Consider the following 15,144-nt stretch of genomic DNA (forward strand, 5'->3'; position numbering starts at 1 on the left):
TAAAATGTATCCGATTATTTGGATTTATATGAACCTATTGACTTTAGTAGAGATTCTTAAAAACTTCAAAATAAACGATATTATTGATGCCGATCGAGCTTGTTATCTCCGCCTGCTAATTTGTTTCGTATTTTTAAGTCCTTCACGTGAGATCACTCTTGATAGAGCTACATATATTTGGTTATGGCTGAATACTCTTCGAGGTAGATAGAGGGCAACTTGTTTAAGACTTTTCCCTTGAATTTTATTGACTGTTGTTGCATAGGACAACCGTAAAGGTATTAGTGCCTGCATAACATTAATGGATGGGTGTTCCGTTGGGTGACAATTGAATCTTCAGAATGAGAACTTTGTTTCCGACATGTATATCTGTCATGATTTCAACCTTTAATGATATTGTTCCCAAGTCGTGTAACAACTAACCTTGTTCCACTTCATAGACCGTTTTCAGTTTTATATTCCGTTAAAATCATCTAAGGTGCTCCAACTCTCGACATGACTTGTGGTTTGGCAGTCCGATGAATTTGAGAAAGTTAAGATACTCTTGGATATAGTTTGACGTCCAATCTCCATCAGATGTTGACTCATTTGCAATAGTATCAGAGCTAAAGTATTCTTTCTCATAAGGCACCATTGAAACTTGAAAGCATGTAATTGTTAATTTCTGTCGGTGTTACGTCGTTGCCGCCGAAAAATCGTGGCTAAAACAAAAAAAAAAAACAAGGTTTAGCCACAATCTAGCTACAATTCAAAAATAGCCACGACTACAGAAAAAAAAAACGTAGCTCAATCGTGGTTCAAATAGCCACAATATGGTTAGGTAATAAATATGGTACATTTACCATGGTTTTTAGCTACAAAATAATATTGACTATATATCTAGTCACGCTTTTGCCACGCTATTTCATTGGCTAGTGTATTAGCCACAAAATTTAAGGTTTAGGATTAACGGTCACAATTTTGCCACATAATTTTTGGCTATATTAGTTTTTTCTATACTCTAAATCTCAATCTTAAATTATATATATACTAATACTAAATCCAATGTCCAAATATTATATTTTAAAATTTTAAGCTCAAATATTACACTTAAACTCTAAATCTAATTTTTTACCCAAACTATATACCTCACAAACACTATACAAACCCTAACAATAATACTTTTACATTTAAATTCTAAATCGTAAACATAAACCTTAAACTTAATCTTTTTCAAAACTTAATCTCAAACTACATACTGCAGCAGTTAATTATGTTTCCATTCAATACCCTAGTTTGTTTTCATTACCTAACAACAAAACCCATAGAACATGTATGTAAATAGCCGTTGGAATTGGAAACCACAATATCAAAACTTCTTTAAAAAAAATGAAGAAAAGCATTCTAATTTGAAAAAGGAATAAAAGAGTCAGAGGTAATACGACATTGACTGCAGTGCTTTCTCTTTCCTATGTCTAACGGCTCCATCGCCTCTACGTTGGGAAATTTTCAAAAAATTGCTCTTCTCACTGTTCCATTTTTCTATCAAAATAAATTAAATTCAAGTTTGATTCTGAATCACTCACTCTGGGGTTCAGACTCATCTTTATAGCAAATGGGTTGTTGTCTCAGCAAGAAACCTTCTCCGATCCCTCTCTCCAGTGGTGATGTTAAATCCCCAGACCCAGTCAAACCCGATGTTAATAAACCCACTAACCGGTGATTGAGCTGCCGGTTAAACCGGCGATCGAGAGTCCTTATCCAGCAGTGGAAGAAGCCAAACCAATTATATCCGAGAAGGTAGAGAAAGAAGAAGAGAATGCTACAAGTAAGGATGTTTCAGCTTCTGTAGCGGTGGAGAAGTCATCCGTGAGGACCTCAAGCTGTACGAAAGAAGAAGTTGACGCGATACTGATCCAATGCGGGAAGCTAAGTCGGAGCAACTCCAAAACAAGAAGATACTCTGGCTCAAAGAGAAGCTTCGATTTTGACCAGAACGAGAGGGACACGTGGCGGCGGCGGCGGAGAAGTGGAAGGGGAGGAGGAGAGAAGGAAGACGACGCCTCAAAGGAATCGTGACCGTGGAGGAGTAGAGCGAGCGAACGGTTCGCCTCGCGAGAGGAGAAGACGAACTCCAAGCAGAGAAAGAGAAAGAGGCGGCGCCGCCGGTGGAAGCAGACGGGTGAGCAGGTCTCCCGCAAAACGATCAGAGGCGATAAACCCTAGTGGCAATTTAGTAATTTCGAGCAACATTAAGTTTGTTACAGTTCCCGCCACGGACCCCTCGAGTAAACGAGTCACTGTTAAGAGGAGCATCGGAGAAGCTTGTAGAACCGCTGCGATGAGTAATGTTCAGCCTCCTCCTCGGAGAAAGCCACTGGGAGTAATCGATCAGAACGCGACAAAAGGAGACAAGAAGAAGAAGATGATAAAGAGAGAGAACGAAGATAAGAGACCACAAGTGATAAGCAGAAGCAGATCGCTGAGGAGATCACGGGACTTCGATCTCAGTCCAGAGACATTGTTGTTGCAATCAAGCGAAGAAGACAAGAGCAGTTACACCGCGCTGTTGCTGAAAGACATTAAGGATTTCCATGGGAAGAGTAGTAATGATGATGATGATGAGGAGGAGGAGGATCCGTTTAGTCGTCTTCCGTCTTGTGTTACTAAAGCTTGCTCCATTGTCGAAGCAGTGGCGGATCTTAACTCCACCAGCTCTGACTTGAACCGGTTTAGATTCACATCTACTGTGAAGAAAGTGGATTTGGTAGAACCGAGATTTGAGAAGTATGTGACTGTGAAGAGAGGTTGTTGTTCGTTGGAGAAGCAAGAATCATGTGGTAGCAACAATCTTACGTGACCAGAGTTCGATTTCTCAGGCAACAACTCTACTACTCTCTGTGTTGTTGCAGTTTCAAGCTTTAGTTTAATTCTTTTTGTTTATTGTATTGCCCCTCCCCCCATGTTTTCATTCACTTCAATCGAATCTTTTCTTCAACATTATGTTGAGATAAAATGGTACTAACATTAAATAGTTAGAAACTTACTGTGAGCGTGTACTACGTATGCAGTACACTGTGATATGGTGGCACAAAAAATATATGTACAGAGATCAGAACCAAATCAGTCAGGGTATTTCCAATTTTGGTAAGTGTCAAAGGTGCCAGTGATGAAAAAAGGAGAGCTTGGTTAGGAATTTGAGAAATATCATTGATGTCAAAGTGCATTAGAGCTTTTGATATAAAGCATAAAAACAGTTGTTGGTTGGCTTCTGTACTGGCACAAGAGATAATTATAAATCCCAGACAGAATAAAAAGCCTTAATTAGATCATTCATCATACAGACAAGTAGCCGCAGATAGTACTCATGTTCAGTCACTTCATGTATCTGTGGAAGTCACTCCTTATTATTGTATCATTGATGAAGCGCTTAGGTGGCTTTCATTTTCGCCACGAGTCTGATTCTTGAATACCACATCATCATCCCACCTGAAAAGACCAAGAAACTATTCTCATTATCTGCCTCCAACAATTGACATAATAATCACAAGATTCATGAAGAAAACAGGATATAACAAAATCCTAACCTCCTTTTAAACACTAAGACCAACATTATCGCAGGGTCCTTACTGGGTTTTTAAGGGAAATGGCCCATTTAAATAATTCAACAGAAAATAAATCAGTCATTACCGATCCTTAAGTAGGTGTTTTTGGCATCGATTTTTAAGTGGGGTTATATACCACGTGTCAAGACGTAAACTATTGTTATTTTATTTTATTTTTTTATTTTCTTTCTTTCTATCTTTTGTTTGCCCTCTTCTTATTCATCGAAGACGCATGCGATGGAAATACCCTAGGATAGCATTAAAAATTTTTTATCACAAATATAGACTCTAAGAATCAAAATGACCAAAATATTTCATTAAAAAGATAAATATACACTTGAACTCCTAAGGTTAACTAATCCAAACCTTAAGGTTTAGAGTTAAGCGGTGGAGATTTGGGTTTGAAGTTTAAAATTTTATAAAATAGAAAATAAATATTAAAAATTTGAAAATAGAAATTTTAAAAATAGTTTCAAAAAGTATTTTCGAATTACAAAAAGAAAATTTGAAAAAAAAAAATCGTAAAAAAAATTCAAAAAAAAATTATAAAAAAGTTCAAATTTGAAACATTTTGGTCATTTTCTTATTTTTTATTTTTTATTTTTTTATTTTTATATATCTAGGATATTAGTGTCATTTTACCAATTAAATGAAACATTTTGGTCATTTTTTTTGTGATCTATTTTTTGTGACCAAAACTTGAAAATTGTCTATTATGAGAATTGCCCTTTTATTTAATAAATAAATTTTATTTAAAAAAAATTTAATTTTTTTTTTAAGAACCTCTAATTAAGAAACTCCCATTGGATCGCTAAAAATGGGAGTTTGTTAACTAAAGTTCTTAACACCACTTAAATACATTTAAACTATTAAATAATCATTAAGGATCTCACTTAAGGATCATGTCATGCTCTAAATGAGGTTGGAGAGTGGGTTTCCTTCGAGAATACCTCGTCAATCAAGATGCAGTTAAAACAGAGAAACAAAAGGAAGAATCTCCAGTGAAAAATACTTCAAAATATATGGTTTACATTTAGTAGCAGCTTTAGTCTCATGATTACCATCTGGTTCCGAGTTGATAATACTTTGGCATACTCACAGTAATTGGTAACTGGTTTATGGTATCAGCGTCACTATTACAATGGAACGCTTTATTTGATATGGACTTGTTGTTGTTCACTTGTTTCCTTAGCTCAATGTCTTTATAACATTTTGTATTATGAATCTGCAGGTATTTCATATGCCTTTATGACAGTCTTTCATCTTAAAACAAGTTTCACCAGGAATGTAAAAAACATGAGAACAAAAGTCTGGGATGTATCGTTTCTTTTTTTAAGACTCTTGTTCATCCTCAAAACTATATGCTTAAGTTCTTCAAGTTTCGAGTTATCCTTTTGGCGTAATATACAGTTCACGGTTATCAACAGTTGAGTGTATCAGTGTCATTTTGCTGGCAAGATGGTAGTTTTCATGCAAATGTCTGATCTTAATCATATGGGTCTCTTAGATCATCATTTCTGTTTTCTTCAAAAACTCCTCTCAGAGATTCTTTTAGTAACGAGAAAAAAGTTCCTTGTGATAAAACAAATATTAATATATCAGTAAATTGTAAAAGGAGAAGTTGTTGAGAAGTCTTTTTCTCTCTAGGAACCCAAGTGGGTATGAGTTGTATCCAGTAAACTAAAGGGTGAGTGCATCGATAAGTGAGATTTAAAAGTCTAAACACGTTTGATTAAAGATTTCTTAACCACTTTCATTGGTTTTCGAGTGCTTCCGCTTGCTTTTAACAAAAGAAAAGGTGTTTTTTATCTCTGTTCTTAGAGAGTAAGAAGGTTTTGGTGGTGGAAAAATTTATTTCGAAGTTCCTGTGCCCATTTAAGCCATGTCGTTAGCCATGGACAGAGCCTTAATGGCTTTGTCGTTAGATGAAGAAGATACCCCGTTTGAGATGCCAGATCTACCAGATTTCACCTCTGCTGAAGAAAATAAACTCAGCCTGATGGGAAGGCTCTTAAACCCAGAGCGACAAAGGATGTCTAATCTCATTATCCAAATGCCCAGAAAATGGCAAAAAGAAGGTAAAGTCAGAGGTATAGCCCTGTCTCAAGAGAAGTTCCAGTTCATCTTCAACTCCGAACACGACCTTCAAGATGTTCTGGACAAGGGAGTTCAGACACATTACGAGTGGGTCATAGTCTTAGAGCGATGGATGGAAAACCCACCGGAAGATTATCTGCAGTACATCCCGCTCTGGGTCAGAATAAGTAACATTCCGGAGACTTTTTACACGGTGGAGGCGATAGGAAAGCTAGGTGACTTTGTGGGAAAGGTTGAACTAGTAGCTTTCGACCCCTCCAAGCCGGTCACGCAGAACTACATCAGGGTGCTGGTGAAATTCAACGTGGCTAACCCTCTAAGGATGTCTAAAGCTCTCACTTACAAAGGCAAATCTTTTGTTATCCACTACAACTATGAGAATGTGCAGAAAAGATGCTTTGAATGCTTCAGACTGAATCATGAGAAGGACTACTGTCCCTTAGTAGTCAGGAAAAGACAAGAAGAAGCGGCCGAAAGGAGAAGTAAAGTCTCCCCCCAGTCTACCCCGCTGCAACCCTTTTTCAAAGAAGGTGATCCACTCAAAGGTGTGCTTGCTGATTACCAAGTCGGTATCAACCCAATGAATGGCAGACCTAAAATTTCAAAAGAGGTTCTTGAAGAGTTGCGAAGATATCTGCTTGCTGACACTGGGGAAAACAGAGAGATAAAGGAGTATAAAATCAAACAATCTGTCAGTCTTGCTGAAAAAGATCCAGTGGCTCAAAAGCTGTGTCTACAGCTGGAGGCTCCACCTCAAGTGACCAAAGAACTCAACAAAGGAAAAGGGCTAGTCTTCGACTACTCCAAGAAATCAGAAACAGAGCAGTCCGGTGCAAGGAGAGAACCAGCTGAGAAACTGATGGCAGCCTCGATCAAAGCCCACTCTTCTCTGATCCTCAAAAGAGACAATGAAGTCTTGCTGTTGCGTGACAAAGAAGAGAGTGATGGTGGGTATTTCTCTTCGCGTTCTGATGAACCTACGGGCTTCAGTGCTGGATTCTATGACTCTGGTTCTGCCGGGTTTGTCAAAAAGCGCTCTTACCAGAGGAAAAGACCCCCCAAAGCTAGAAGAATGCAAAGGAAGTTCACAGAGAAAGAAAGGGGAGAGATACTGGAAGGTCACAGGAGAGAAGGAAAACAAGAGGTGGGATGCAAGAAAAGAAGTGGGAAGGTGAAGGGGAGAGGAGTAGGTCAATCAGCAAGGCACCTTGCATTAAGGTGATCCCAAATGAGGGATCGCCCAAGCTTTAATGAGTATTTTGAGCTGGAATTGTCAAGGCTTGGGGCGGCCTCAAGGTTTGACGATTCAGAGACTCCGGGAGATGCGTCAATACCATTTTCCGGAAATTTTATTTCTTATGGAAACGAAAAACTGTCGGAATGTTGTGGAAGATTTAAAAGTTTGGTTGGGTTATGATCGATACCATATTGTAAGTCCAAGAGGCCTCAGTGGTGGATTGGCAATTTTGTGGAAGAAATCGGTTTCTCTAGATATTAAATTTTCAGACAGAAATGTTATCGACTGTCTTGTAAATTATGGAGATTTCTCCTTTTTTCTCTCTTGCATCTATGGGGAGCCTTCGGCGGTAGGGAAAGATGTGATTTGGGAAAGATTGAATCGCATTGGAGTGCTGAGGAAGGAACCGTGGTGTCTAGTGGGAGACTTTAATGAAATTCAAAATAATGATGAAAAATCGGGAGGCCCCTCGAGACCGGTGGAGTCTTTCTTATCTTTCACTTCCATGCTCAAGATCTGTGGGATGGAGGAACTGGATGCGAAAGGAGATCGCTTCACATGGAGTGGCAAGAGAGGCAATCACTGGGTTCAATGCTGTTTGGACCGCTGTTTTGGAAATAAGGAATGGTTCAAATTATTTCCGTCTTCGAATCAAACTTTCATGGACAAAAGGGGATCAGATCACAGGCCAGTGTGGGTCAAGTTCCGTGCAATGCAAGATAGATTCAGAGGGCAGTTCCGCTTTGATAAAAGGCTGATGCTCAGTATGGAAGTCAAAAAGGAAGTGGAGGGTGCCTGGTCTTGTGCTCGGGGAGATGGGTCTTTATCCTCCAAGATCACAAACTGCAGGAAAGTTCTCTGTGGCTGGAAGAAGAAGCGCATCTTTAATGCAAAAGATAAAATCAACCTCTTACAACAACGGCTGGAGTGGTTCGAATCGAAACCGTACCAATGTCGCTTCATGGTCAATAATCTAAAGAAGGAGTTGATTAGGGCATACAAAGAAGAGGAGATGTTCTGGTGGCAAAAAAGCAGAGATAAATGGCTTACTAGAGGAGATAGAAACACAGATTTCTTCCACAATTCAGTCAAGGTAAGACGCTCTTCAAATTAACTCACAAAGCTAAAGACATGAGAACAAAACTCTGGGATGTATTGTTTCTTTTTTTTTTTAATCTCTTATTGAATCCGAAAGATCCTGAATTTTGGACAGGTTTATCCTCAAAACTCTGCTTCAAGTCTCGAGCTATCTTTTTTGCCTAATATACAATTCATGGTTATCAACAATTGAGTGTGTATCAGTGTCATTTTATTTGGCAAGATTGTAGTTTTCATGCAAATGTCTGATCTTAGTCCACCACCATTGTGAAAAGCAGATTTTCATTTCTGTTTTTGTTTCTGCGGCTAAGTCAAATAATTCTGAAGTTGCAAAGAATTGTTCATGGAAATAGACACCAAATGATCTTATGAGAGGAGAGGGGGAAGCTTCTACTTCTTGGAGACTAAAGCTACCAAATGAGAACCGCTGATTGAACGAGAGAGTTGGAAGCTAAAGGATATATTACGTCAGAACGCTTAAAAAGCTCACAAACATGACAGCGTTTATCAATATTTCCTTCCACGTGTACGGAACAAACTTGACGTTTTGGATTTATGTGCACATATTAATATAATAAAATATTTAATTTTGTATAATTTCTAAACAAAAAGATCATTAACTATTAAATTGACTATATTCCAGTTAATAGAAAAACAAATAGCAGAATATAAACAATTATATAACATAAATTCAGTAAAATTTACATTGAAATTTGAAACAATATTGTAAACATTTTAAAAGAACTAAGCATAATTAATTTGTAATATTAAAATTATCGTGATATTATATTTAAATACTTTAAAATAATAAAATATAACTTATTTATACTATTAAATTTAACCACTTAAAAAAAATATAACTAATTTAAATTTGAAAACTTTAAAGAATTAAATCAACTGGAAATAAACAAGTGATATGGTGTTTTATAGATTTTAGTGTAGTTTTAGTTGAATATTTCTTCATTCTCTAATTCATTTTTTATATCATACTATTTTTAATACTAGCAATAGAGTTGCTCTTTCCTTTTGTTTCCTCAAAATGATTATATATCAGTAGTATAAATTATTGTTTTACTTTTTTTTTGGTGTAAATTATTGTTTTACTTATTATGCCAAATCATTATGTGTCCTTCATTGGATCTCTTTGCTGGCCACATCAGGTTGTCGGTCCGAAACCATAAACAACATATTTAAAATGAAATTTAAAACTGAAATATATCATCATTTTCTTTCCAAAATAATCGTGGAGATTCTTTTGCAAATAGAAAAAAGCTCCTTGCATATGAATAAATATTATTACATCATTTAAGTTGAAATAAGCGAACCTACTCCAACACAAATCCACCACACACACGGACACCACATGCAAAAAAATGAGAATTAGTACACAAACATCATTAACATCAATAATGCAAAACATAACAACTGTACTCAACAATAGCATCACCTAGGCCTGGGCATTTCGGGTATCGGTTCGGTTCGGTTCGGGTATTTCGGGTTTTGGGTAGTTCGAATAAGGGCTAGATGATCCATTTAGTACTTGACCTATTTTCGGTTCGGTTCGGTTCGAATAGTTTCGGGTTCGGTTCGGTTCGGATAGTAAATGTAGGAACCGGAAAATATCCGGAAAAAATTCGGTTCTCATTTGGATCCGGTTCGGGTTCGGATAGTTCAGATAGTTCGGATCATTTGGATAAAATATCGGTTATTTAGGGTAAAATATCAAATAATTAGGATGATTTAGATAAAAAATTTGGAGATTTCGGATTACTTTGGATATTTTGGATAAAACTATCCGGATAGTTTCGGATACTTTCGGGTAGTTTGGATACTTTATAATAATTTAGTTATCCTCAACTATTTTCAGATACTTTTAATAGAATTTTAAATTAAAAATATATATTTAGTGATGTTATATATATATATATATAAAATTAATATTTTTATATATTCGGGTACCCGTTCGGTTCTCGGTTCGGTTCCGGTTCGGTTCGGTTATTTCAGATATAAAATATAGGAACCGTTCGGGTATTTGAAGGTATTGGTCCGGTTCCGGTTTCAGGTATTTCGGTTCGGTTCCGGTTCGCTTCTTCGGTTCCGGTTATTTTGCCCAGGCCTAGCATCACCGTTCTTTAGGTTAAGCAGTTTTGTACGAGCCTCAACATAGCCTCTAGCAAACCGGAAAAGCCCACTTCCTCCGACTATAGGCATTTCTCTAACCTTCGACAACACGGGGTTCCGACCAAGAATCGTGATCGTGCTTCCGTTGTATTTTCCAGTCTTAAAAGCAAAATTCATCCCCACTAAAAAACTAAACTCTTTCTGAGCCGCTCCGGCGTAAAACCCTTGAGCCTGGCCCAACAACGTGGAGTTTATTTGAACTGTTGTCGTCAAAGCGTTGTCGAACATAGTGACTCCTCCGAAGTATGAGGTAGAGTTTGTAACCGGTGGCTTGATTCTGATGGAGCTTGGCTTTGGACCGCTTAAGATGTCGTGCCAATACACTTTGAAATGTGTTAGTTTTTCTTTCTTGTGAAGACCGAGGATTTTACGGTCTATGGTTCTGGCGAAGTCTTCCCCGTCGTCTCCGGCGGAAGATACGGCAGCGAGGAAGATAATTTGGACGGCGAGGAAGAAAATGAGTTTAGCCATGTGTTTTGTTTGTGTTATTATGGTGTACAAACAAGGTGTGTGTGTGTTGTTATTTATACTAGCGGAAGTACACCTTGAGACATGCTCAAATATGCTTGAAGATATGGACCTCTTCAAAGCAAACTCCGCCTTGGCATTCTTCCGTGTCCACTCCTTTGTCGCTTCCGGGGTTGCAGCATTTCCCTTGGTGGTGTTGTGTTGTTACCAACGACGACATCCCATAAGTCCTCACTCACCAGGTATGACTCCATGCATGACTTCCATAACCGGTAGTTAGATTGGTTTAGGATTTCTATTCCCAATCCAACAACACGACCCGTTGATTCCATACTTGGAATAGACCCGAGCTCTCTTTAAAAAACCGATCTTGATGAGCACAAGATTAGCTTGGCTCTGATACCATGTAAAGAAACCACCTTTGATAGTGCTTAGCACTAGCCCAAGACCGTAATACCCGAGAACCCGAAAGAAACAAGAAAACTTCCAAGTATGAAGAATAATATGGAAGAACTCTCAAAGAGATTTAGAGAACTTTGAGTAGAACACTCTTTCTTTAAGAAAACTTTCTTATATTTTACTTGTTCAACTTCTTTTTTTTTTACAAATGAGAGGATGAAGAGGTATTTATAGCCTCCTAAACTCTATTCCAAATACTAGGATGTGGACCCCCCCCGCGAGATCGCGGGAGGAAAATAAATGTTAAGTTTTCAATATTATTTTAAAATGATTATACATCAAATGTTTAAATAAATTAAAATTATTTTTATTGATATAACTTAAAAAACTAAAGATAAAAAATAATATTCTAAATACCGTATTATAAAAAATATTGAAAATACTAATTCTAAAGTGACGCAACGCTTCAAAAGTATTAGGTTTAATAATCAATATTACTTTTAAATATTATTTTAGAAATGATTATATATTAAATGTTTTAAAATGATAATATATAAATTTTTGTTAATATATATATATATATATATATATATATATATATATAATATAGTTAAAAATTAAAAAGATTGAAGATGAAAAATAAGATTATACGAATTTGATTTTAGATAAAATATATTAACTAATGTCAAAGTGGCAATTGGTGTGATTTCTTTGGTCAAACAATTGTTGTATATAAATGATTTATTAAAGTGATGCCATTGGTGTATATATAAATATACTAAAATACTAATGTCAAAGTGATGCCTTTTTTTAAAGATATTAATATACTAATGTCAAAGTGACGCCATTAGTGTATATTATATATTTAATATATAAAAAATATTACTTTTATTGCATTTGACATTCTATGTCCACCTGTTGGTAAAACATTGCAGCACGTGCATGTCTAATAAAGTTTTACAACAATATTAATATTCTCAAAACTTTTATAGTATTTTATATAACTGAATTTTATTTTTTGGCAATATTTTTATAATTGATTAATATTCAAAGATTAAATAACCCGAAGCGTGAATTTGTTGGTTAATGAGTAATAAACATTTTCTGAGTATTTTCACCATTGTAAATCATTGAGTTATACAAATCCTCTTGGAACCAAAAACCCATTGCCCCACGTGAAACCATTAGCCTTTGTTTCATTCCAGTCATCTCATTTCACCCAAAACGTTTGTTTATGTTTAATGCTAATACAGACTTCACCATCGCTCTCTCCCATCTACTCTTCATCTATTGGCTTTTTTTTGGTTGAGGAAGAACAACCGTTGTTGTCGTCACCGGACACAACTACCGGAAGAAGCAGCCGTGCCATCAAAATCCAACGAAATGGATCCAAATGATGGAGACGTGGAGGAGACAACACGGAGATCAAAATGAGACCTGCAATCTGATTTATTTTACAATGGAAATTGCATATAAAAAAATAATAAATCTGAGACTGGAGTTACTCTACCTTTTAAAATGAGACTTGCAATCTGATTTTAGAATCCTAACGTCCTGGCGACAACAACAAAGGTCGCTTGCGATAGTTTATGCAATAGTGGTTTTGTATTAACTGATCTTAAACAAATGGAATGAAAGGCTCTGAAGAAAAAACAAATGAATCAGATATTTCTTTCATACAACACGGAAATTAAATGTATAAATCGCAAGTTACGTCGTTAATTATTCAGTCGAAATATCTCTCAAATCCCTGATTTCCACTCACTGTCTGACCCCTATATTTAGTGACTTTATAATGAGTGTCGTCTTGTGTATTTTCTTATACAAATACTAATGATTTTCTGTAATACAAACTTCCCCATGCGAAACTCGTGATACGTTAACGATATTTATTTAAAAGTAGTAAGGCTTTGATCTCTACTTCTTAAAAACCATCAAAACCTAGTGGTAACTCTCACCGTAAACAGATCAACTATTCAATAATGACTGTGACTTAAAAGGAAGGAGAAGATGACATACCTTGACAGAGATCAAAAACAAATACAGAAAATGAAATAGAAGATGAATAACCAAGTATATTTTTAATAGATTTTTGCTGTAAAAAGTTCAATATATAGATCATGAAAAGGTACATCAAGGACAACTCTAGAAGGTGTGTGTTTTTTCAGATGAAAAGTCTTCAGAAAAAGTTGCGATACGACTTAAGAAATACACCAAAATAATTTTGGACCATTAGATAATTAAACAAACAATTACGGCCGTCGGATTGTATCTCTTCAGATTTTTTGAAAAATTATTTTAATTAGGAAAATTTATGTTGCTAAGGGATGCATTGTTTTAAATAATAATGAAAACGTATGTTTGTTAAGGGATGTGTTGCTTCGATATATAAAAATACTTAAAATTAGGAAAAATTATGTTTGTGAAAGGACACATTAATTAAATAAATAAAGAAAGTTTTGTCAAATATAATTTTTTGGCTGACAATAGTGAATTCAACGAAAGTGTTTTATGTCTTTTAGATGATAAAAACAAATAATTCTGACTATTGGGTTGAATGTTTAAATAAATTATGAAAATGTATGTTGGTTAAAGGATGTGTTGTTTAGATGAAAATGTATGATTTGGGTTTTTTAAAAAGATGTGTTGTTTCAAATAGATGACGGTTGAAAGAAGAGTTGCCATTGTGTCTCTTAAAAAGATGTGTTGTTTAAAATAGATGTCTGTTGATAGAAGAGTTGCCAAAAAAATTGATGACATCATCATCTATAGAAAGAGTGTTTTATATCCATAAGATCATAAAATATGAAAAATGTTGACCATTGGATCAAACTTTTTTTTTTCCTATAAAAAATTGATGACGTCAGCTGTTAACACAAAATTGGTTTGCTATTATATATAGATATGCTGAGTTTTAGAGATGTTTGGAGAGTAATGATTTCGTATTATTTTATTTGTAGATTTTTTTTTTTTAAATGTGGATCTATTTTAGGGAACAGTGATTCTCGTGAATGGAAGAATTTGGGTCCAAATTGTGACATAGGGAATTGAGTGGAGTACGTAGTCAAATCCTATCCATTCTTTGGAAATTATACTATTTATAGAAAATTTTCGTTAGAAAAATATTTCTTATCAAAATTGATATAGAACAAAAAAAAATAAATATTCATTTTCATTCATTTCATTTTGTTCCTATTCATTCTTTTTGTTTTCATTTTTATTTCTATTTTAATGATGACCGGTTAGATTATATCTTTTTATTTACAACAATTTAAATGTAAAATATACGAGGAAGGTTATGTATGGGGTGAAGGGTGTGAAACTGTGAGGTACTAGTTATCAAATTATCATAATCATTGCATCATCGACTAGTATGATTTTCTTTGCATCATTGACTAGTATGCTTTAAGGCGAAGTCATAATAGAACTTTTTTGTTGTCATTTTTCTCAAAACAAAATCTGAAAATAAACCAAATCATTTATTTGGTCAACAAATTAAATTACGGATAAATAGTTGAGTGAATGAGATTGGTAGTATTATTAATTCATATACAGCTTTTGTTTTCATTTTTTGAAGACAAATCTTGAAAATAAAGAAATACTTGCAAATTAATATTTTTAATTATGTCGACAACTAGTGTTGTCGACACTCGACACAATGTGAAAATCTCTATATATACTTAGATTTGGCCAACTATTATGTATTTTGACTTTTAAATTATAAACATATTTAGAACATTTATTATCAAACGATTACCCCATTATTAAATTAACAATGTTATATTAATATTTTTCTGTAGTGGACAACAATCCCCACCAGCATATACATACATGGTCATCATGGGTGTCGTTTTCTGTGCAGTATTTTTCACGCTTCTGCTTTATTCGCTTTCTCTTGTTCTCTTCGAAAAGTTTTCATTCCTTTTTGCTATATAACGAAATTTTAATGACATTCTTGAGACAGCTTTCGTCAAATTATGAACCGTTTAATACGTAATTCGAATTTAAAACAATTTAAAACCTTTGCAGAGTTATTGAGCTTGTCGTGGTTACCTACCAGCAACGTGGCAAGTATGGACA

The 15,144-nt window shown here is 35.2% G+C and overlaps 2 protein-coding genes, 1 long non-coding RNA gene and 1 pseudogene across 3 annotated transcripts; 2 read left to right on the forward strand and 2 right to left on the reverse strand.

The window, feature by feature from the left end:
- Window positions 1–1,479: 1,479 nt before the first annotated feature.
- On the forward strand, window positions 1,480–2,979 carry LOC125583900 (annotated as a pseudogene).
- Window positions 2,980–5,466: 2,487 nt separating this feature from the next.
- LOC125583383 lies at window positions 5,467–6,903 on the forward strand. The gene has a single exon (XM_048750234.1). It carries the CDS (start codon window positions 5,467–5,469, stop codon window positions 6,901–6,903), a length of 1,437 nt encoding a protein of 478 aa, XP_048606191.1.
- A 2,322-nt stretch (window positions 6,904–9,225) lies between these two features.
- On the reverse strand, window positions 9,226–10,821 carry LOC125583901 (dirigent protein 20-like). Its single transcript, XM_048751463.1, has 2 exons — window positions 10,143–10,821; window positions 9,226–9,463 (listed from the first exon to the last, which is right to left on the reverse strand). The coding sequence occupies exons 1-2, from the start codon at window positions 10,666–10,668 to the stop codon at window positions 9,420–9,422; spliced, it is 570 nt and encodes a 189-aa protein (XP_048607420.1). The 5' UTR covers window positions 10,669–10,821; the 3' UTR covers window positions 9,226–9,419.
- A 1,302-nt stretch (window positions 10,822–12,123) lies between these two features.
- LOC106434761 lies at window positions 12,124–13,328 on the reverse strand. Its single transcript, XR_001286823.3, has 3 exons — window positions 13,084–13,328; window positions 12,575–12,705; window positions 12,124–12,501 (listed from the first exon to the last, which is right to left on the reverse strand). It is a non-coding gene; the product is annotated as an uncharacterized LOC106434761 (long non-coding RNA).
- Between the last annotated feature and the right edge of the window lie 1,816 nt (window positions 13,329–15,144).

The sequence above is a fragment of the Brassica napus genome, chromosome C3 (genome assembly GCF_020379485.1).
Source record: "Brassica napus cultivar Da-Ae chromosome C3, Da-Ae, whole genome shotgun sequence".
Classification (NCBI taxonomy): domain Eukaryota; kingdom Viridiplantae; phylum Streptophyta; class Magnoliopsida; order Brassicales; family Brassicaceae; genus Brassica; species Brassica napus.